Source organism: Panthera pardus, unplaced genomic scaffold (genome assembly GCF_024362965.1).
Source record: "Panthera pardus isolate Hobbes unplaced genomic scaffold, ASM2436296v1 HiC_scaffold_3, whole genome shotgun sequence".
Classification (NCBI taxonomy): Eukaryota; Metazoa; Chordata; class Mammalia; order Carnivora; family Felidae; genus Panthera; species Panthera pardus.
In genome coordinates, this window is record NW_026526876.1 from 46,431,713 (window position 1) to 46,456,638 (window position 24,926).

The 24,926-nt window shown below is 36.2% G+C and overlaps 1 protein-coding gene across 2 annotated transcripts in view; it reads left to right on the forward strand.

Annotated features, from left to right (window-relative positions):
• GDPD1 (glycerophosphodiester phosphodiesterase domain containing 1) overlaps positions 1-24,926 on the forward strand; it is a 48,982-nt gene that overhangs the window by 16,395 nt on the left and 7,661 nt on the right. For both annotated transcript variants that reach the window (XM_019431114.2, XM_053892746.1), the window contains 5 exons: positions 9,447-9,582; positions 11,892-11,937; positions 18,343-18,461; positions 18,961-19,050; positions 24,487-24,620. In XM_019431114.2, the coding sequence (XP_019286659.1) occupies positions 9,447-9,582; positions 11,892-11,937; positions 18,343-18,461; positions 18,961-19,050; positions 24,487-24,620 (525 nt within the window). The remainder of the gene's footprint in view (positions 1-9,446; positions 9,583-11,891; positions 11,938-18,342; positions 18,462-18,960; positions 19,051-24,486; positions 24,621-24,926) is intronic.

Here is a 24,926-nt window from a genome sequence, read left to right on the forward strand (position 1 = left end):
TGATGTAATAAAGTGGCCCAGTTTCATTCTTTTGCATGTAGCTGTCCACTTTTTCTGCACCATTTGTTGAAGAGACTGTCTTTTCCCCAATAAGCTTAATTTTAACCTCTTTTTAAGATTTGTTGTTGGTAGTGGTTTTTGTGTTTTGTTTTATCTTATGTATGTATCAGTGCTCTTGCTATCAATCAATACTTTTGTTTTCATTTAGAAATATTCTGTTAGTTCCTTAACTAATATTCTATTAGTTCTTAACTGCTAGGAGTTGTTTTTTTTTTTTTAATAGCTGCTTCATGAGCAGCAAGAAAAAATCATGTAAACATACTATTTTCAAGGTACAGTATATTTAAAAGGAGTTATAATATATAACCAGCAAAAGATAGATACTGTGCTTAAGTACGGTATATCTTTGATAGGATAAGTAGTTGAGAGAGAGATAGTAAAAATATAATGAACAGCTAAAATTTAGATCTTATTTATGTGCATGTGTAGACATACACTTTACAGAGCATATATATTATGACACAGAAGTGAAGAGAAGAAGATATTAAAGAAAATATAAATAGTTGGTCGGGGAAGCCTGGTTAAGATTCACCAGAAAATTGAAAAGATACCAGGACTAGAAGAGTTATCATTTGGTACAGAGGAAGAAGCTATTTTTAAAATGTGAAGTGTTTGGGTGCCTGGCTGGCTTAGTTGGTAGAGCATGCAACTCTTGATCTCTGGCTGTGAGTTTGAGCCCCACATTGGGTGCAGAGATTAGTCAAAAAAAAAAAAAAAAAAAAAAAAGAAAGGAAGGAAGAAAGAAAGAAAGAAAGAAAGAAAGAAGGAAAAAAAGAAGAAAGAAAGAAAAGAAAGAAAGAAAGAAAGCGGAAAAAATGTGCAATATTTCAGATTAAGATGTGAGGCTATGCAGACAAGATATGTCTAGGAAACTGAAAGGACCTTTAAGAATGTATGGAAAATTAATTCATTATAGTGGGGCTAAAGAAGTAATTAGGACTGACAAAGAAATAATTGCATCTCACAATTGCTTCCTTGCTTGCTTGCTTGCTTTTTCTTTCTGTCTTTATTTTTTGCATCTCACAATTTACAAAACGTCCTGTAATGTGGTTTATAAAATGCTTTCACAAACACCTTAGGTTATGAATATAGCTCCTCTGTGATTCCTTTGGTAGCAAGAATCCTTCCATATTGATCTCTCAGTCCCTAACACCTAGTTCTGGTGCTAATAGACTTACCAGTTGCTTACCAAATGATACATGGAATGGGGAACTTAAGAACAAAGCAGAATATTAACAGAAGACAGATGAAGGAGACAGAACCCCATCCATAATAAGCATAGAACCAAAAACTAAGGAACTGTAATACACACACACACACACACACATTTACTAAGCCCTTGAGTATATAAAATCTGGCTCCTAAGAGGTAATAAAACTAGGTTATTAAACCAGGCCGCCTTTGTAAATACCCACGGGACAATTTGATTCCCATGGTATTAACATGAATGGTAAAAGTAAGAAACAAATTGTTTTAGCAATAGCTGGAAGTGTAAGTTGGCAGGCAGTCAAAGTAATTAATCAGTGACCTGGTTCTCATGCTATGTTTTTCAGAATATCTAATTAATACAGTACTAATTTCTCATCTATGAAATGGAAATAATAATAAACCCCAATGTTGTGAGGAATTAAAGAGATTCAAATAAATTCCTTAATATAGGGTCTGTTTTAAGTTGTTATGTATTGTTTCTCTGGAATTTCAAGTAATTTCATATCTTTTAGAGCTAGAGTTTTTATTTCTTTTTCTGGTAGTATTGAAGCCTTGGCTTCCTTTTTTCTATGTTTGTAATCAGCTTGTTAGAAATTCAGCTATATTATAAAAAGAAAGAAATTCAGCTATAAAATATCTAGTGCTTCAATTGAAGTAGATGCATATTGTTATTTATGGAAAATTTTGAAGGCCAAAGTAATAAAAAAAATTTCCTTTTTCTTGCTATTTTCTAGCTATTTCTGTATCAAATTTGGGATAATTTTATTAGGATAATTTACAAATTGTCCTGGATGCACTTACTATTGCTCTGAATTTTTATTAGCTTATTAATAAGAGATAAGCATACAATAAGTGGAAAATATTTTTTATACGAATTCCTAAACATTTCTAAAAATAGCCAACATTTCGCCTGGGTGGCTCAGTCGGATAAGCGTCCGACTTCGGCTCAGGTCATGATCTCACGGTTCGTGGGTTCGAGCCCCGCGTCGGGCTCTGTGCTGACAGCTCAGAGCCTGGAGCCTGTTTCGGATTCTGTGTCTCCTTCTCTCTGTGACCCTCCCCCGTTCATGCTCTGTCTCTCTCTGTCTCAAAAATAAATAAACATTAAAAAAAAATTAAAAAAAAAAAAAAAAAAAAAAGCCAACATTTCAGCTAATGGCAAGCTTAATACTTAGATTTCTTAGGTAGAAGGTATAATTTTTTTTTAATACAGGAAAATATAGTCTCTGCTCTTACTCTCCCTTCACATACTCAGAAAAAAATAACAAAAGAAAAGAAAAAGAAAGGAAGATATGTACAAGCCCAAAAATTAGTAGTAGCAATTTTTTTTAGTTATATAAAGGATTTTGGGGTTTTATTTCAAAACTGTTTGCTGGCTGTATATATTGCTTACAGTTTCTACATTTTTTATTCTTTTTTAAAAAAACTGAACACAATAACAACAACATTTAAAGAAATTTAAAAATACAGAAAAGTAATTCTATGAACCTAAAATCTGTTTTTGTTTGCTTATTTCTTTTTGGATTTTATTTTTATCCATTTGTGGTTCTAGCAAACACAGTTGACAAACAAATATTCTCTTTTAAAGGTGGATATCCTTTAGAAGAGGACACATAAAGGTAATTATTTACATCTTAGTAAGAATTACATTAAGGAGCCAGGTTTGTTTTTCTCCTAACAACTAGTAGTAATTAGGACACTGAAAAGGAGTGTTAATTAGGGAGGAGTAGGGGAGCAGTATGAGATTTTGGCATAAGGCATCAAGTGGCCTTTGGGATGGGAATTGGTGTTGTTGTTGTTGTGTTTTTTAAGTTTATTTATTTATTTTGAGAGAGAGAGAGAGCACGTGCATACAATCAGGAGCAGAGAGGGAGGGAGAGAGAATCTCAAGCAGGCTCTGCAGGCTGTCAGCCCAGAGGCCGATGCAGGGCTCAAACCCAGAAACCATGAGATCATGACCTGAGCTGAAATCAAATGTCGGATGCTTAACAAACTGAGCCACCCAGGCGCCCCTAGGATGGGAATTGGGAATGGGATCCTAATTGGAGTGGATCATCAGAGGTAAGTGAAGTCAGAGAAAATGGGTAAGTGGTTGACTCCAAAGGCAAATTTTGGCAGCTACATAATTTTAGAATCATTAGATCTGGGATGGCCAAGGATCTTAATCTTCTAATCTAGGTCCCACTGGATTCCACTTACCATGACTTCATTCTTTCTTTTCTTTTCTTTTCTTTCTTTCTTTCTTTCTTTCTTTCTTTCTTTCATTTATTTTGAGAGAGCATGAGTGGAGCAGGGGCAGAGAGGGAGAGTACCCCAAGCAGGCTCCGTGATGTCAGCACAGAGCCCAATGCAGGGCTCAAACTCCTGAACCTACAGATCATGACGTGAGCCAAAACTAGGAGTCCAACGCTCAACTGACTGAGCCAACTAGGTGTCCCTCATTCTTTCTTTTTTAACCAAGTGAATTAACACACATTTAAAAAAAATTAAGAAATGGGGTGCCTTGGTGGCTCAGTCCATTAAGTGTCCACTTTCAGCTCAGGTCATGATCTCGTGGTTTGTGAGTTTGAACCCTGTGTCGGGTGCACTCTGTGCTGACATCTGGCAGCCTGGAGCCTGCTTCAGATTCTATGTCTTGCTCTCTCTCTGCCCTTACACCACTCATACTGTCTCTCTCTCTCTATCAAAAAAAAAAAGAAGAAAGAAATGCGTTGGATACCTACAATATGCCCTACATCGTGAACATTAGAAAATATGTAACAGACATAGGCCTTTCCTCTAGGAATTTAATATACAGTTGTAGAGACCTGACCTCTTATGAACCACTGGTATTTGTGGTTTAAGTGCATGGGAATATATTGCACAAACATAATTTATCTACTTTTGTGTCTTCTCACCTCCTCTGCTCACCACAGCTCTACTCTTTCCATTCTTGAATTTTAAAAAAGTGTTTCTAGAACTTTCTCCCTGTTTCACCCATGTTTACTTTTTCTTCATCTTGAAGTGTCACCCACGATGATTAGTGCATAAAGTGCTATGTGGGCATTTTACACATTCAGAGGTTTTTTAACAAGTAACTTACAGAGTACCAGCTGTGCAAGGTCTTGTGTCCGGGCACTAGGAATACAGTAGTAAACTAGATCTAGGTTATGATTTCACAGTTCATGAGTTGGAGGCCCATATTGGGCTCTGGGCTAAAGGACAGGGCCTGCTTGGGATTCTCTGTCTCTGGTCTCCCTCTCTCTTTGGCCCTCCCCTGCTCTCTCTCTTTCTCTCCCTCTTTCAAAAAGGAATAAATAAACATTTAAAAAACTGTTTTGTGTTGTATAAAATATACATCCCATAAAATGCAAAATCTAAGTATATAGTCTGATGAATTTTTTTTAATGTTTATTTTTGAGAGAGAGAGAGCAAGCAGAGGAGGGTCAGAGAGAGAGGGAGACAGAATCCGAAGCAGGCTCTGGGCTCTGATCTAACAGCACAGAGCCTGACATGGGGCTTGAACTCACGAACCGTGAGATCACGACCTGAGCCCAAGTTGGATGCTTAACCGACTGAGCCACCGAGGAGGCCCTGGCCCAGTGAATTTTAGTATGTATGTACCTTTGTAACCACCACCCAGATAAAGATAGAGAACATTTATAGCGCCCTTAAAGGTGTCCTTGTGACCTTTCCCAGTCCACACTTGTTGGACACTTGTCCAACTTGTTGCCCCTAGATAGCCATTATTCAATTTCTGTTATTCTATATTTCTATTATTTTATGATAAATTGATTTTGCTAGTTCCTGAAAACATAAATGTAATCATACAGTATTTATACTTTTGTGTCAGGTTTTTCTTTTTTCAGTTTATATCTGTAAGATTCACCCATGATGTGTGAAGTAATGTTATCTGTTTTTTAATAGCCAAATGCATTCATCCCTCTCAGATATATACTTAGCAGAAGTGGAATTGCAGGATCACATGGTGGTCTATATTTATACCTTCCAAAGTGATTGTACCAATTTATATTCACACCAGCAATACATGAGGATTCCAGTGCTCCACTGTCTTGCTAATTTATTGTCAGGCTGTTTAATTTTAGCCATTCTAGTGGATATGTAATGCTATCTCATTGTGGTTTTAATTTACATTTCCCTGTTTGACATTTGATTTTGGACATCTATTCATACACTTACTGGCCATTTGGAAATCCTCAGCTGTGAAGTGCCTGTTCAAGTTTGTGTCTATTATTTTATTGTATATTGTCTTTCTGCAAAAGGCATTTCAGGCAAAGGGAGTATTCTTTTTTGTTGTTTATTTACTTATTTTTGAGAGAGAGAGAGTGAGCATGGGGGATGGACAGAGAGAGACACAGAGAGAATCACAAGCAGCTTCTGCGCTGTCAGTGCAGAGCCAGATGTGAACCCATGAATCGTGAGATCATGACCGAGTCAAAACCCAAGAGTCAGATGCTTAACCGACTGAGCCACCCAGGCATTCCAGGCAAAGGGAGTATTTAAAGAGTGTGGGGCTGCTTGGAAGGTAAGGTACGTTGTAAGGAGGTACAGAGAGCTGATAGTGTCATCACGGCTTTGGGAACAAGGAAACTGAAGCATAAAGAAGCTAAATAACTTGCCCAAGTAAGTGGCAGACCCCGTATTTGAACACAGACTCCAGTGTCTATACTTCCCGCCCCCCCCCCCCCACTTTATTGAGGTATAATTGACAAATAATATATTTAAGGTATTTAACCACTGTGCCTGAGTGGCTCAGTTGGTTAAGCGTCTGACTTCAGCTCAGGTCATGATCTCCCAGTTTGTGAGTTCGAGCCGTTCGGGGTCTGTGCTGACAGCTCAGAGCCTGGAGCCTGCTTCAGATTCTGTGTCTCCCTCTCTTTCTGCCCCTCCCCTGCTCTCTCCCTCAAAAATAAACATCAAAAAAATATACAGTGTGATGATTTGATATGTATATATATTGTGAAGGGATTCTTACAATCAAGTTAATTAACACATCCATCACCTCACATAATTACCCTGTTTTTGCTCAGTGTTTGTGCTCTTAACCACTGTGATATACCCTTTATAAAAGTGATAGGATCTTAGATGTGAAAGGAAACTTAGAGATTGTCTGATCTGATCCTTTCAATTTTTCTTTTTTCCCCAATTTTTAAAATTTTATTTTATCATGATAAAATATACGCAACATAAAACTTACCATTTAATTAAGTGTACAGTTCAGTATCATTTAATCTTCACATTACTATGCAACCATCACCACTGTTAATCTCCAGAACTTTTTCATCTTTCCATATCAAAACTCTGGACCCATTCAATTAATAACTCCCTTACCTTCTCCCCCCAGGCCCTGGTAATTACCATTCTACTTTCTATTTCTATTAATTTGACTATTCTAAGTACCTTTATATAAGTGGAATCATTGAATATTTGTATTTTTATTTTTGGCTTTTTTCACCTTGCATAGTACCTTAAAGATTCACTCATGTTGTGGCATATATCAGAATTCCTTCCTATTTTTAAGATTTTTTTTTTTTTTTTTTTTTAAATAATCTCTTCATGCAACATAAACCTCAAGCCCCAAGATCAAGAGTTCATGCTCTACCGACTGAGCCAGCCAGGCTACCCAGAATTCCCTTCATTTTTAAAGGCTGAATAATATTTCTTTGTAGGTATATCACATTTTGTTTATCCATTCATCAGCTGATAGACAATTAAGTTGTTCCTAATTTTCACTATTATGAACAATGCTTCTATGAACATGGTTGTATAAATATTTCGGGTACCTGCTTTCAGTTTTTTCTTTGTGTATTCAGAAGTGAAATTGCTGGATCATATGGTAAATCTGTGTTTAGTTGTCTTGAGGAACTGCCATTTTATATTCCCACCAACAGTATACAAGCGTTCCAATTTTTCCACATTCTGGCCAATACTTTTTTTTTTCTTTTTCCCTTCCCTTCTTCCTCCCTTCCTTCCTCCCTTCCTTCCTTCCTTCCTTCCTTCCTTCCTTCCTTCCAAAAGTGTGTGAAATAGTGGGATTTTTTTTTCTTTTTTAAAGTTTAAGTAATCTCTAACCCAACATGGGGCTTGAACTTATGACCACGAGATCAAGAATCACATACTCTTCCCGTGGAGCCAGACAGGTGCCCCTCTGATTGTGGTTTTGACTGGATTTCCCTAATGATTAGTGATGTTTATCTTCGTTCCATGTGCTTATTGGCATGTCTTCTTTATAGAAATATCTATTCAGTTCCTTTCCTCATTTTTGAATTGGGTTATTTTCTTGTTGTTGAGGTTTTTTTAAGGAGTTCTTTATATACTGTAGATATTAATCCTTTATCAGGTAGATGATTTGCACATATTTTCTCTCATTCTGTGGGCTACCTTTGTACTTTGTTGATACCATCCTCGGTACACAAAAATTTTTAATTTTGATGAAGTACAGTTTGTCTTTTTTTTTGTTGTTGTTCTTTTGTTTCCTGTGCTTTTGTTGTCACAGCCAAGAAATTATTGCCAAATCCAGTGTGGTAAAGCTTTTCCTGTATGTTGTCTTCTAAAGGTTTTTTTCTTCTTAGGAGTTATGGTTAGGTCTTTGATCAATTTTGAGTTCATTTTTCAATGTGGTGTTAGGTAAGGATCCAACTTCATTCTTTTACGTGTGGATATCCAATTTTCCCAGCACCATTTGTTGAAAAGACTATCCTTTCCTCATTGAATTGTCTTTTGTACCCTTGTTGAAAATCATTTGACAGTATATGAGAGGGTTTATTTCTGGACTCTATTCTGTTTCATTGATTTATATGTCTGTCTTTATGCCAGCACCATATTGCTTTGATAACTGTAGCTTTGTAGTAAATATTGAAATCAGGAAGTGTGAGTCTTCCAACTTTGTTCTTTTTCAAGATTGTTTTGACTCTTTGAGTTTCCTTGAGATTTCATATGCATTTTATAGTTTATTTATTTATGTTTAGTAATCACTGCACCCATAGCGGGGTTCAAACTTACAACCCTGAAATAAAGAGTTGCATGCTCTTCTGACTGAGTCACCCAGGTGCTTCTCATATGCATTTTAGGATGGATCTTTCTATTTTTGCAAAATCGTTGGGATTTTTAGAAGAATTTCATTGAATGTGTAGATCAATGTATCTTAATAATAAGCATTCTAATCCACGAATATGGGATGTCTTTCCATGTATGTGTATCTTATTTAATTTCTTTCAGCAGTGTGTTGTAGTTTTCATTGTACAAGTCTCTTATTTCCTTGGTTAAGTTAATTTCTAAGAATTTTTTATTCTTTTTGATGCTATTGTAAATGGATTGTTCTGTTATTTCCTTTTCAGATTGTTCATTGTTAGTATACAGAAACATAACTGATTTTTGTGTGTTGATTTTTTTTAACTTTATTTATTTGTTTAGAGAGAGAGAGTGTATGAGCAGAGGAGGGGCAGAGACAGAAGGAGAGAGAGAATCCCAAGTAGGTTCCTCACTGTCAGTGCTGAGTCCAACATGGGGCTTAAAATCACGACCTGAGTGGAAATCAAGAGTTGGACACTTAACCGACTGAGCCACCCAGGTACCCCTATACAGCAAGTTCATAGCAAAGCAGGAACTGATATCCAGACTTTTTTTAACTTCTGATCCAGTGTTTTATTATTTTTATTGTTTTTAAGTTTTTATTTAAGTAATCTCTACACCTAATGTGGGGCTCAAACTCTTGACTTTGGCTCAGGTCATGATCTCACAGTTCGTCAGTTCGAGCCCTGCATCAGGCTCTGCATTGACAGCATGGAGCCTTCTTTGGTTTCTATCTCTCCTTCTCTCTCTGCCCTTCCCCCACTCTCTCTCTCTTTCAAAATAAATAAATAAACTTAAAAAAAAAAAAAAGAGTTGCATGCTCTTCTGATTGAACCAGCCAAGTGCCCCCTGATCCAGTGTTCTTTCCATTATACTGGGTTGTCAGGAATATGGATACCGGGTTATGGAAAGGGGTAACATGATTCTCCTGTTATGTGTTTACTTTAGAATATTTTCACATCAATAAATCTAGTAGATGACAGTGTAGAGAAATTTTAGCGTTAAGAGATTTTTTTGCTATTTGATTTATAACTCCAAATTTTTACATCTGACAAAGTTAAGTTTACTTAACTTTCAGAATGTCATTATTCTTTGCATTTCTTCAGTGCAGTTACAATTGGAACTGATATGCTGGAATTGGACTGCCATATCACAAAAGATGAACAAGTTGTAGTGTCACATGATGAGAATCTAAAGAGATCAACTGGAGTCAATGTAAACATCTCTGATCTCAAGTACTGTGTAAGTAACAATGCATGATAAACTACTATCTAATAGATACTAGAGCCTGTAAGATTATTAAAAACAATGAATGCCAGATAGTGTTTCAATAAATAATAAAAAATAAATGATAGTGATTAAATAATGAATGTCAAAGAAAATTTTAAAAACTATTCTAGGGGCACTTGTGTAGCTCAGTTCGTTAAGCATCCAACTTCAGCTCAGGTCATGATTTCACGGTTCATGGGTTCAAGCCCTGTGTTGGGCTCTGTGCTGACAACTCAGAGCCTGAAGCCTGCTTTGGATTCTGTGTGTGTGTGTGTGTGTGTGTGTGTGTGTGTGTGTGTCTCTGCCCCTCCCCTGCTTATGCTCTCTCTCCCTCTCTCTCTCTCTCTCTCCCCTTCTCTCTCAAAAATAAATAAACATTAAAAAAAAAAAAGAAAACTATTCTAATTTCCAGTGAGGATTTGTACTTACTACAGACACCTGTGGATACATTTTGGAGACTTATTTTTATAAATATTTTAACAAAATTACCAAAGTCTTCAAATGTAAAACTACTAAAATTCAACTTGCTTGAAGTATTCTACAATTTATTTGATCAGATTAAATATATGAATTAATTTTAGTCTTCAAGGATAGGAAATCTGATTTTAGTGGTTTACATGCCATTATAGTAAAGACTGATAAATGGATGGGAAAAATAAATGCTTTGTTTTACCACCTAAAGAAAACTTATGTTAACAGGATACTATCTGTATGTATATCTTGTATGTTTTTTACATGGTTATGATCCTACTGTATATTATGTATATTGTGTTTTTAAACACTTTAACATTATGGCATGATACACATTTTTCCATGCTTTCTCATTTAATAGACTTTAGTTTTTAGAGCAGTTATCAGCAAAATTGAGCAGAAAGTACAGAGTTTCCACTAACTTCTGAACCTTCCCCCCCGCCCCCCGCCGTCAACATCCTGCACCAGAGTGTTACATTTGGTACAATCTATGAACCTACATTAACACATCATTGTCACCCCAAATCCATAGGTAACAGTAGGTTTATTTTTATTTTTTTAATGTTTATTTATTTTTGAGAGAAAGAGAGAGAGTTTATTTATTTTTGAGTGGGAGAGAGACAGAGAGAGGGAGACACAGAATCCGAAGCAGGCTCTAGGCTCAGAGCTGTTTGCACAGAGCCTGACGTGGGGCTCAAACTCACAAACCACGAGATCATTACCTGAGCTGAAGTCAGACGCTTAACGAACAGAGCCAGACAGGCACCCCAGTAGGGTTTATTCTTAATGTTGTACATTCTGTAGGTTTTAACATATAATGACATGTACGTTTTAATGTGTAATAATATGTATCAACTATTACAAGTGTCATACATAATAATTTCACTGCCCTAAAAATCCTTGGCCTGTTCATCCTTCCTGCCCCCCAACCCCTGGCAACCATTGATCTTTTTATCGTCTTCATAGTTTTACCTTTTCCAGAATGTCATATTGTTGGAATTGTTTGGTATTTAGCCTTTTCAGATTCCATGCTTATTTTTCATCAGCATTTTAAATGACTGCAGTTATTCCCTTGATTGGATATGGAGTTATTTTTAACCATTCCTCTTCTGTTGTTGGGCATTTGAATTAGTTCTAAGTTTTTTTTTTTAATTTAATTAATTAAGAATAAAATAAAATGCCACTTAAAAAAAGTGTTTTAAGGATTCTAAAATCTGGGACTCATGTCTGGCTCAGTTGGTGGAGCATGTGACTCTTGATCTCAGGGTCATGAGTTCAAGCCCCATGTTGGTCGTAGAGTTTATCTAAAAACAAAGTAAGAATTAAAAAAAACACAAAACAAAAAAACAAGAGAGTTCTAAAATGTGATAATAGAGGAATTCCCGTTTTTCTGTACCCTTACCATTATTGAATATTATAACAAAAATTTCCTAAATTTTAATTTTAATTAGCATTTATTTATTTGTGAGTTTAAAGATTCTTTTGTTTGATTGTCATTGTTTAAAATTGTCTATTCTTGACACTTATCTACTGAGATATTTGTATATTTATTATTGAGAAGAGGTCCATATTAAATAGTACAGATTTCTTTTCTTATAAGTTGTGAAAGAAAGTAGTTCTATGATTGATTTGCTGTTTGGGATATTCTGCTAAAGAGTGCCCTATGTAAACATAGGTAATGTTTTATTCTTTTATTTTTTGAAGAAGCATATCTTTATCTTAATGTAAGACACCAAAATACTTAAAAAAATTTTTTAAATACTTTTAAATTTTGAGAGCTAACTTTTTTTTTTAAATCATATCTTTTAAAGGAACTCCCACCTTACCTTGGCAAACTGGATGTCACATTTCAAAGAGGTAATATTTCCCATTTGCAGCTTAAACATTTACATTAAAGTGTATTTGGTATTTGTTTATACTGAGAATTAGATATACATGTGTGTTCTCTTGTCATAGTAAATTCCAGCTAAAAGTACTGCCCTCAGTACCTACTCTTTCAGACCTACAGATCTGAAATCTGGACCCTAAGATGATAAAGGCTAGAGATTTAACTGGCTCATTCTATTTAAATTTATGTACAGGTAATTTAAGCCTGTATACTTAAAAAAAAAAAAAAAAAAAAGCCTGAATACTAATTATAAGAAACCCAGATACTATTAGGGATGCTTTGCATTTCTAAAGCTTCAAATTGTAGACGATTACTATAACTTGCAGTAATAATCCATCATAAGCAAAAACAATAAGTGAAAAGACATTGAAAAGGACCCCTTTCAGATCATTACTGATTCTGTAACGTTTGATTTTATGTCATTTCACTGCTCCCTATATTAAATTATTAAAGAGAATTCTATTACTCAAATAAACCACCCATTTCCTGGTCATTGTCACTTTTTAATCACAAGCATAGCAGTTTTCTCTCTTTTGAGGGAATATTTCTCACAAAGGAACATGTCCCTTGGCCCAGTTTGTTAGACTTGTTAGAATGGAAAATAGACCACCTGGAGATAAAGATTGCTAAGCAGGTACAGGGACCCACACTATCACAATTCAGCCTCATGTTTTGAATGATTCAAATGTAACTCAGTAAAACTACAAGATGGTACATATTATGGTCCTTTGTATGGAATGGCTTGCATTTATTTAAAAAAAAAATTTTTTTTTAATGTTTATTTATTTTTGAGAGACAGAGAGAGACAGCATCAGCAGGGGAGGGGCAGAGAGAGAGGGAGACCTAGAACATGAAGCAGGCTCCAGGCTCTGAGCTGTCAGCACAGAGCCCGACGCAGGGCTCGAACTCACGAGCCGTGAGATCATGACCTGAGCCGAAGTCGGACGCTTAACCGACTGAGCCACTCAGATGCCCCTGGAATGGCTTGCATTTAGTTAAAACCTTGGTTAAATGTCAAGGATCTATTGATAATAATATTAAAAAAGAAATGTAACTACTTTGTGACCTAGATTTAAAACTGGCCAGTGTAATTTCCGTTTGGTTGGAAAATTTAAGAAAGCCAAGTAAAAATCAGAAAATTGCTTAAATTAGCTATCTCTGAAGGATGTTTCGATCTGAAAATGGTTTGATTTTACTTTCCAAGTATCATTAAGCCGGGTTGGTTTGAGTAAACACTTTTTCATTCTTGTAATTTAACAGGATTATACTTGCCAAGCTATTATATAATATTTGTGTCCATTGTGGATTTGTGAAGGTTAAAAACATTTCGTAAGTGAAGTGTTTTGTTTGTTTTTTTTTTGTTTTTGTTTCTTTTTTTATGTTTATAGAGCAAAGCCAAAACCTCACGAAGATTAAAAGATCCTTTGAGAGGAAAAATGTTTTTACTTTTTTTTCAGGTTTTATTCCTTTCTTTCTTTTTTTAAAGTTTTTATTTATATACCTTTCTCATAAAGTCATAAAATATTTGAATATGCAGTGACCTTTGAGACTATATAATTCTATCTCCTCCTGTTATAAATAAGGAAACCGAGGCATAAAGATGTAAATTAACTTGATTAAGGGCAGGCATACAACAAATAAATGACAGAGGTAGGACTTGAAACTAGGCCTTCATCTAACCAGGTCAGTGTTCAGCTGTACTATCTGGCCTCGCCATCTAAAAAATCTTTTTTTTTTTTCTTAATTTTAAAAAATATTTATTTATTTTATTTTTTTGAGAGAGAGAGACAGACTGATAAAACACAAGTGGTACAGAGAGAGAGGGAGACACAGAAACTGAAGCAGGCTCCAGGCTTTGAGCTGTCATCACAGAGCACCACACAGGGCTTGAACTCATGAAGTACAAGATAATGACCTGAGCCAAAGTCAGACACTCAACCGACTGAGCCACCCAGGCATTCCTAAAGAGTATCTCTCTCTCTCTCTCTTTTTTAATGTTTATTTATTTATTTTAAGAGAGAGAACGAGCAGGGGAGGGGCAGAGAGAGGGAGAGAGAGAATCCCAAGCAGGCTCCGGTGCTGTCAGCACAGAGCCAGATGTGGGGCTCAAACTCACAAATGGGGAGGTCATGACCTGTGCTGAAATCAAGAGTCAGATGCTTAACTGACTGAGCCACCCAGGTGCCCTAAAAGTCTTTTCTAATGCCTTATTAATAGCAATGCCATGTACATTCAAGTTTCAGACAGCTAAAAAGGATAATTAATTTTCATTCATATTACATTCAGTTCATATTACAATTAAGAATGCCTTACATGTGAAATTTGCTGCATTTAGGCTAATATACAGTACTTGATTCAGATTAGGTAGATAGTTGTTCCTTTGTGTGTGTGCGTGTGCGTCCTATTCCCCTCCTCAGAATTCTGGCTTACTTTTCTTTAAATATGAGAGAGAGAGAGAGAGAGAGAGACTGTCAACTCTCAGAGGAATACAGATTTTAGGCCTCTTGCTTTCTTTGTGATTCACAATTTTACCAGAGATGGTAAAGGTGCTTTGGTCTACCACAGGCTACATTAAAAAATAAATGTAAAGAAAGAATATAAAAATGTGTTAACCAAAGGGTTTGTTCTTATCTATCCTGCTAACTTGAAAGTGGATTTTTTTTCATGGAAAATACACATTCTGGATAGTCTAGGTTGGTCAGAATGATCACTTTAAAAGTTCTTGCATGTTTATAAGAGGCTACTTCACTCATCCCATCACCCAGCACATCCTATCGCTTACTCCTTGCCTGTCACTCTAGTTTTCCTCTTTCCCTTTTTGTAGTATTTCCTAGGTGGTTATCTTCTGCCCAGAACAATACTGGGGACAAACTTCTTTCCCCAACTCATTTTCTATATTCTGTGTTAGCTGAGGCATTAATTTAAATATTTTCACATCACTTTAACATACTTCTTTTTTTTTTTTTTAGTTTAAAAAAAATTTTTTTAATGTTTATTTATTTTTGAGACAGAGAGAGACAGAGCATGAATAGGGCAGGGTCAGAGAGAGAGGAAGACACAGAATCCAAAGCAGGCTCCAGGCTCTCAGCTGCCAGCACAGAGCCCAACACGGGGCTTGAACTCACGGACCATGAGATCATGACCTGCACCAAAGTCAGACGCTTAACTGACTGAGCCACCCAGGTGCCCCCCCCATTTTTTTAGTTATTAATGTAACTTAAATCCCCTTGTTTCTTTCTTTCTTTTTTTTTTTAAGTTTATTTATTTATTTTGAGAGAAAGAGAGCAAGTGGGGTAGGGGCAAAGAGAGAGGGGAGAGAGAAGGAGTCCCAAGCAGACTCTGCACTGTCAGCACAGAGCCCATTGTGGGGCTGGAACCCACAAACCGTGAGATAATGACTTGAGCCGAAATCAAGAGTCAGACACTTAACTGACTGTACCACCCAGGCTCCCCTAATTTCCTTGTTTCTCCCACTATTAGATGCAATATTATTCTTATTGTATAATGTTCCAAAGTTAGTTTTGTCTGTTTGACTTCTAAGTTGATCCTTGCAACCTTACCTTCATGTGAATAGCTAATGCCCATGGCAATTCTTTTGACTGCTAAATTAATTTTTTCACCCTTAACAAGCTATGAAAAATTTTACTTAACTAAAAAACAGTACTGTTTAAATGGAATGTAGCAATAGAAATGCTCTATATTTGCACTGTTACAATAGACAGTTAATCACGTGACTGTTTTATTTGTTTATTTATGTATTTATGTATTTATTTATTTATTTATCTATCTGTTTATTTATTTATTTTACTTTACATCCAAGATAGTTAACATATAGTGCAATCAGGAGTAGATTCCAGTGATTCATCCCCTATGTATAACACCCAGTGCTCATCCCAGGCCCCCCTTAAGGCACACCTTCTACACATGAGGATGGACTCTGACAACATCAAAAGCACATGATCCATCCAGCTGAGGATTTCAGGAGACCTCTCCCCGTGTTCATATTGTTATGCTTAAAGTTCATGTGCTCTCTTTGTGGCCAAGGAGGCAGAGCCAAATGATTGAGAGGTTAGTCAGTATGACCCAGAGTCCCACCATCTGAATTACAAGGAGTAGTAAAAAGACAAAAAGAATGGAATACAGAACAGACAAAACAGTAACACATTTTCCTTTTTTCCCCCATTTACATGCTGACTTTTCATATGAGCCTTTATTATGGATAATTTTTTCACTTTTTGGCATAGACTTAATTTACTTTGTTGATATACTTCTTTGAACAATAAAGATGAAATAAAAGGTCTCTTACCATTTTGTTATTCACATGGTAGTGGAATTGCAGTTTCAGAGGGAAGGGGAAATTTTATAAGACTTGCATAGCAAAGGGGCGTCTGACTTCAGCTCAGGTCATGATTTCATGCACTGGGCTCCACACTGACAGTGCAGAGCCTGCCTGGGATTCTCTCTCTCTAATCCCTTACCCCCATCTCAATCTGCCCCTCCCCCTCTTGCGTGCTGTCTTTGTCTCTCTCAAAAATAAATAAACTTAAAAATTACTTAATATAGCATGTATAGTATATTATGTAAATGATTCAAGGCAAAAGAGATTAAGGAAAAAGTTAAGAAAATAACCCTCAGGAAATGTAAAAAATGATTAAAAAATCCTCTTCTTATTTTTTTTGTGACTCAATTTTCTTTGAGTAGCTGTATTGATACAATTCTTTATTACTGAATTAGCATGTATTTCCCTTGCCTGAACATATATATATATATATTCTCAGTCTCTGAAAATTTCAGTGGTGATAGCTTAGCAAAACTTTCCAAACAACCTCAGTGTCCACTAGCAGGGTATAGGGAAGGAAACATTTTTTCCCCTTCTACTCTCTAGGTTCTCAGCAAGGCTCTGTAACAAAAGAGAGATTAACAAGAGTAAGACAGAAGTTTATTAATATGTGTGTGTCATGGAGAACCTCAGGGATGAGTAACTCAAAGGTGGCTAGAACTTGAGTTTATATAGCATCTTAAACAAATCCAATACATTTTCAGAGAAATGACAAGACAAAAGGGATTTTGAGTTTCTAGGGTGGCAAATTGTGGGAAGGTGGATATAAAGGTGAATAAGGAAAGATAAAGGCTAGTCAACAGTTTGTATTGTGGAGTCCTGTGGTGCTGATAAGGGTCTAAGGTTGTTGGTGATTACGTTGTGGAAAAATTTAAGTCTTGTTTCTAGGCAGATGGGAAAGGACCGAGATTTTATCATATCTGTTTCATCTCAGTTGCCTTACGTTCAAAATAATCCTAATGCCAAACTGCCATATTTTGGAAGTGGTAAACTCTGTTACCTTTCTGGGGGAATGGTTAAATTAAAATAATTAAGGGACAGGGCGCCTGGGTAGCTCAGTCGGTTGAGCTTCTGACTCCTGATTTTAGCTCAGGTCATGATCTCACGGTTTGTAGGTTTGAGCCCCGCATTGAGCTGTGTGCTGACAATGTGGAGCCTGCTTGGGATTCTCTCTCCCTGTCTCTCTGCCCCTCCTTTGCTCATGCTATCTCTCTTTCAAAATAAATAAAACTTAAAAAAAATAATTAAGGAGCATCTGGGTGGCGCAGTCAGTTAAGTGCCCGACTCTTGATTTCGGCTTGAGTCATGATCTCTCAGTTTCTTGAGATTGAGCCACACATGCTATCAGCACAGAGCCTGCTTGGGATTCTCTCTGTCTCTCTCTGCCCCTTCTCCGCTCGCACCCTCTCTGTCTCTCTCAAAATAATAGAATAAGATTGGTGGATTAACACTATCAATGTCATGGTTATGATATTGTAGTATAGTTTTACAAGAGGTTATTATTGGGAGATCTGGGTAAAAGGTGCACAGATCTCTATTTTTCTTATAACTTCAAGTGAATCTATAGTTATTTCAAAAAGTTCAATGAAAAAAATTTTAAATCATAATTCTAAATATAGTGTATGAACATGCAACATTTATTTTTTTACTTATGTAAAAGATCAGATTAAGGTCTGTAGGTACGCTATTATAACTCTTATTAAATTAGCATAGAAGGGGCACCTGGCTGGTTCAGTCAGTAGAGCATGTGACTCTTGATCTTGGGGTTGTGAGTTCAAGCCCCATGTTGGGTGTAGAGATTACTTAAAAATAAAACCTTTAAAAAATTATGCATAGGATAAAAATGGTCACAATGCTTATATCTAAGTTGTTGGATTTTAGATGATTTTTCTTTTCTTCATGCTTTTCATCATTTTGTAAATGCCTTATTATGAATACATACTATTGTGAAAACAATACTTTATCTTTTTTTCCTAATCATCAAAAAAGTGAAAGTTATCTTTTAAAAATACTTTTAAAAATCTTGCTTTCTCAGCATGCCAATGTGAAGGAAAAGATAACCGAATCCCATTACTGAAGGAAGTTTTTGAGGCCTTTCCTAATACTCCCATTAACATCGATATCAAAGTCAACAACAATGTGCTGATTAAGAAGGTACTTAAGGCATTGCCTCTTCTGACTGTATTGTATTTCACAAACTAAATGAGGCTAGAGTAGGTGACTTCATAGATTGCTACTGTTTAAGGAAATGTGATACTCTAGGGATCAGTATTGTTTTAAATAATGCCCTGGTAGAAGAGATTACTTTACTGTAGGAAAGCCTATTTTCAGAGTGAGTTGTTTTGTCTCAGTCATGCATAAAAGTGAGCTCCTGTGAACCAATTGTTCTGGCAATTAACTTCTTCAGATTTAACTTGCTTTGTTGGTAGTTTATATCAAATGACTAAATAGTGGTACTCTCTTAGATAAATCATATAATGGTAAAATGTAAGTAATTGCTTATATTTTATAAAATAATCTGGATTCATATATTCGTCCAAAAGTTTATATGACTCACTAGCAGAAAGTCAGTTGTAACCCATTTGTAAAGTGAAATAATGTAAATGGATTTACAAATAGGCACATGCATCAACTTTTGAATTTTCACATGTAGGTTTCAGAGTTGGTGAAGCAGTACAGACGAGAACACATAACAGTGTGGGGCAATGCCAGTTATGAAATTGTAGAAAAGTGCTACAAAGAGGTAAGCTTCAAAAATGATACAGAAAGATCTTTCTTGCTGTTGTATATCTATACATAGTCTTACAGTAATAATTTTTTAAATTACCTTATTTCAAAGCCTCATACAAAGACAAATGGTACTGGGTAGAGGCACCTAGCCAGAAGTTTACTAATAGAGATAATGGATTTAATAGAAATAATGGACCTTACAGTTTAAGCTCTATGTACTTGGGCTGGCTCACAGAATTTATTTTCACATGCTAATATTAGTTGTTTGCCAACACTTTATTATGTACATTATGAAACAAAATATGATTCCTATCTTTTAATGTCTGTTTTTTTGGTTCGGTTATTGAAATTTTCTGTGTAATTTTGAATTGAGGAAAGTATTTACTCATTCAACTCTATAGCTCAAGCTTCTCTGTTCCCTGCCTCCAAACAGAATTAATCAAATTAATCCAGGATCATAATTATCAGGTGGTATATAAAAGTAGGGCCATCCACCTACTGAGATCTTTCTGTTTAAAGAAAATATATCTATAAAAAGGGGCACCTGGGTGGCTCAGTCGGTTAAGCGGCCGACTTCGGCTCAGGTCATGATCTCGCGGTCTGTGAGTTCGAGCCCCGCATCGGGCTCTGTGCTGACAGCTCAGAGCCTGGAGCCTGTTTCGGATTCTGTGTCTCCCTCTCTCTGACCCTCCCCCGTTCATGCTCTGTCTCTCTCTGTCTCAAAAATAAAAACGTTAAAAAAAAAAATTAAAAAAAAAAAAAAAAAAGTTAATTTGATATATCTTGACATGGTTGCTAAGCCTCTATAAGCAAGTTTAGCTCTGTACTATAGCTTCTATAAGTATAGCTTATATAGTTATATACTATAGCAAGTATAACTAGGAGAATATGAAATTCAAAATGTTAAAAAACCTTAAGCATTAAAGACTCTCTTTCAAAATACAAGTGATAGTACAGAAGAAATATTGTGACATAAGTAGCAATTCAAAATACAAAGTTTTCTTTGGGGAGGGCCCTCCTTCCTCACAAAAAAGGTAAAAACATAGATCCAGAATTGGCACCACTACAATTAAAAGTACAGTTGAAGGCCTCATTAAGGCAAGTAAGTTTTATTTATGTGCCATAGGTTCTCTGAGATCCCAAGGTAACTTGTGTACAAAAGGAGAAAACAAAGTAGTCATTGGGACAAATGGCTTCAGATTCCTGAGAATTTAGGACTAATATTTTTCCATAATTCATCATTATCTAATGGTATTTTCACATGTCATTAAAAGTGACTGTATTATTGAAGTTTTACATTTTTATTTATTTATTTACTTATTTGAGACAAAGAGCAAGTAGGGGAGGTGCTGTCAGTGCAGAGCCTGATGTGGGCTTGATCCCATGAACTGCAAGATCATGAACTGAAACCAGGAGTCAGAGGCTTAACTGACTGAGCCACTCAAAATTTTTTTAAATAAAAAATAGGAGCGCCTGAATGGCTCAGTTGGTTAAGTCTCTGACTCTTGGTTTTGGCTCAGGTCATGATTTCACAGTTCATGAGATTAAGCTCTGACAGCACAGAACCTGTTTGGGATTCTCTCTTTCCCTGTCTCTCTGTGCCTTCCCTGCTCATGCGTGCTCTCTCTCTCTCTCAAAATAAATAAATAAAAATTTTTAAAAATTCTTAAAATAAAAAATAGTGATAACAGCAAATGCTGAAGAAGATTTGGAGAAGCTGGATCTCTCCTACATTGTCAGTGGGAATGTAAAATACTACAACCACTCTCTTAATTAGTTGGATAGTGTACCCAAACTAAACATACACTTACCATATTAACCAGCAATCTCACTCTTGGACGTTTATCTCAGAAAAGTGAAAACTTATGCACAAAAAACCTGTCTATGAATGTTTATAGCAGCTTTATTTATAATAGCAAAGCACTAGAAACCAACCAAAATGACCTTCAGTGGGTAGATGGCTAAACATGATGTAATACTATTCAGCCATAAAGGGAAAGGAACTACTGATACATGCAACAAGCTGGGCTGCCCTCATCCTTGATGTCATTTCACTTGGAAAAAATGAACCTCAAAAGGTTACATACTGGAATCACCTACATTGCACACCTGAAACTCACATATATAACACTGTATGTTAACTGTCTGGAATTAAAATTAAAATAAAAACCTAAAGAAACAAAAACCAAACCAAAACAAAAAGGTTGCATACTGTATGATTCCATTTATGTAACATTCTCAAAACTATACACACAGAGCAGATAAATGGCTGTCAGGGGACAGGGACTGGGGGCAACTACAGAGAGGTAGCAGGAGGGAGTTCTCATTTGTGATGGAGCTGCTCTGGATTTTGACTGTGGTGGTGGTTACACGAATCAGTACATTGTTAAAACTGCATTAAACCAAACACATGCACAAGTGAATGGAGATTTTAAAAAAGGTGAAAACTGCATAAGGTCTATGGTCTAAATGATATACCAGTATAGTGATATTATACTACAGTTATGTCAAATGTTACCATTTGAGGAAGCTGGGCTAAGGGCACATAAGACTCAACTTCCTGTGAATCTATTATTTCGAAATAAAAAGTCCACTTTTGACCCAGAATTATAGAACTTTTCCTTTGATTCACCAATTTTTTTTAGAAGCCTCTGGCTTTCTGTCATTTTAGAATTTAAAAACTCCAAACTTCCAGCAGTCATTTTCAGACATCATAGTAAACATGTCTCAAAATATTTGTCATTCATATCATGAACATACCATATAATTAAGTCATACATCTTTTACAATTCTTTTTTTTTAATTAATATTTATTTATTTTTGAGAAAGAGAGAGAGAGACAGAGTGTGAGCGGGGGAGGGGCAAAGAGAGAGGGAGACACAGAATCCAAAGCGGGCTCCAGGCTCTGAGCTGTCAGCACAGAGCCCAATGTGGGGCTCGAACTCACAAGCCATGAGACCATGACCTGAGCCCAAGTCGGAAGCTTGACCGACTAAGCGACCCAGGCACCCCTCTTTTACAATTCTTAAAATACGATTTATAAGAATTTTACATTAGTCCTTTAATTCCCAAATGCTAGCAACTAAAAATATAAAAATAAAAAAAAAGAGCGGCACACCGTGGTAAGAGGAAAACATGTAGAGCTTATTTCCACTTAATGGCTTTTAATTCATTCTAACTTAATGCAGTGGTTCTTTTGTTTGTTTGTTTGTTTTGTTTTGTTTTTTGAGAGAGAGAGAGAGAGCGCGTGGGGAGGGGAGAGGGGTAGAGAGAGAGAGAATTTTTTTCTTTTTTGAGAGAGAAAGGGCACAAGTGAACGAGGGTGTTGAGAGAGAGGGAGAAAGAGAATCCCACGAGGGGCAGAGAGAGAGAGAGAAAGTGGAACTTACCCAAGGCGGGGCTCGTGTTTACCTGATGCAGGGCACCAGTTCACCCAGGTGTACTCGAACTCACGAACCGTGAGGTCATGACCTGAGCTGAAGTCAGATGCTTTACCCAACTGAGCCACCCAGGTGCCCCACTTAATGCAGTGGTTCTTAAAGTTGGCTGGATGTTGGAATCCTAAATCCTAAATAAAGATACTAATGCTTAGGTCCCATTCCCTAAATTCTATTTATTTTGTTCAAATATAGTTGACATAATGTTATATTAGTTTCAGGCGTACAACACAGTGACTGGACAAATCAGTACTTTATGCTGTGCTCACCACAAGTGTAGCCACCATCTGTCAACCGTATAACACTATTACAATACCACTGACTCCACTTCCTATGCTGTACCTTTTATCCCCATGAGCTATTCATTCCATAGCTGGAAGCCTGTATCTCTTACTTCTCTTCACACATTTCTCCCACTCTCCTCCCCTCTGGCAACCATCAGTTTGTTGTCTGTATTTATGGGTCTGTTTCTGCTTTTTGTTTGTTTATTCATTTTGTTTTTTAGATTCCACATGTAAGGGAAATCATACAGTATTTGTCTTTCTCTGTCTAACTTATTTCACTTCGTGTAATACCCTCTCAGTCCATCCATGTTGTCGCAAATGGCAAGATCTCCAGATATTCTAATTTAGAAGATACAGAGTGGCACCAGCTGTTATGTCAGTGGTGTGCCAGCATACCAAACCCCACCCTCTCCCACCACCAGCAGCCTTGCATGGCTCCCAGAAATACCAATTATTTTTTTTAGTTCTCTGGGTCCAAAGTTGTGTAAGTTTTGAGGGTCAGCTCCTAACCCTATTTTTCCCATAAGCTCTGTTATTTTCAGTGCATGAACTTGCAGAAATCAAGTTTTTCAGGGGCTTGTACATTGTGTTACAGCTGAAACACCTGTGTATAAATAAGCCTAAAATATTACAGAGAGACATATGAACAGAGAGAGAAGAAATGCTCAAACTTATTTATTCTCTTTTATTCTCTTTTTTTTTTTTTAAATAAAGAAGTGAGTAATTTAAAGCTAATATGTAAAATAAATTACTTGTGGGGCACTTGGGTGGCTTAGTAGGTTAAGTATCCAACTTGATCTCAGTTCAGGTCTTGATCTCAGGTCGTGAGTTCAAGTACCGCATTGAGCTCTGTGCTGGTGTATAGCCTGCTAAAAAATAAAATAAAATAATAAAATAAATTACTTTTTTGCATAACTTTTTCAATATATTATTTTTTGTATAGAAAAAATCAACTCCACCATAATTTCTATGTTTTAAAGACAAATATAGGAGGGGCTAGGGAGAGGAGGATACAGGGAATTGTATACTAGGCATAGAGTTTCAGTTTTGCAAGATAAAAAGAGTGCATATCTATATGAAGCTTACATTCTAAGAGTTTTGAGATCTTGAACATATTTTCCAGTAGAAACCTAAAAGGATGGCTTGATTCTTGGACTAGCTTACAAAATCTTATCTATATTTGATCCATAATGTAACTGAAAGATGACATATTTGCAACAGTGCTAATATATTTTGTCTATAGATATTCATATCAATGTCATATCTTACTTAAATAATGTATAACTATATCTATAGATAAGAATACATATATATCTATATATAGATATATATGAATATATGTCGATCTTCAGTTACATATTTTTTAACTGGCAGTAAGGTTACTGAATGTTTCATATTTTCATTTCTTTATCTTGTTCTGTTAGATTCAATGTGTTTAATCTCTAATAATAAGTACTGTCACCAACAGACAGAAGTGGTGTTGCAATGCAGACATTAGGGAATAGAGAAACTTTAATATCATCAGTTGATGGTATAGGGCTCCAAGATAGATCTAACCCATTTGTCAAGGACTAACTATTTTTAAATGTGGTGTGTTTAGAGATGGATATTGATAACTCAGGGAGTACTTTTAACAAGTGTCCAGATACAGTCTTGGAAATTTTGAGGATGTGAAATAATCTTCTTTATTGAGCAGTTGTAAAGTAACATATTGTTTGTGTCTTTTAGAATTCAGATATTCCTATACTCTTCAGTCTACAACGTGTTCTGCTCATTCTTGGCCTGTTCTTCACTGGTCTCTTGCCCTTTGTGCCCATTCGAGAACAGTTTTTTGAAATCCCAATGCCTTCTATCATATTGAAGTAAGTGGTTACTCTGTTTGCATCAATTATCATTACAGGGGGACTAAGATCAAGGCTCATTAATATCAATATCAGTGAAATAAAAGATTGCTGTAGGGGCACCTGGCTGGCTCAGTTGGCAGAGCGGGTGACTCTTTTTTGTTTTTTAATGTTTTATTTATTTTTGAGAGAGAGAGAGAGAGAGAGAGAGAGCAAGAGTGAGCATGAGTGGGGGAGGGGCAGAGAGAGAAGGGGAGAGAGGATCTGAAGCACGCTCTGCGCTGATAGTAATGAGCCGAATTCGGGGCTCAAACTCACAAACCGCAA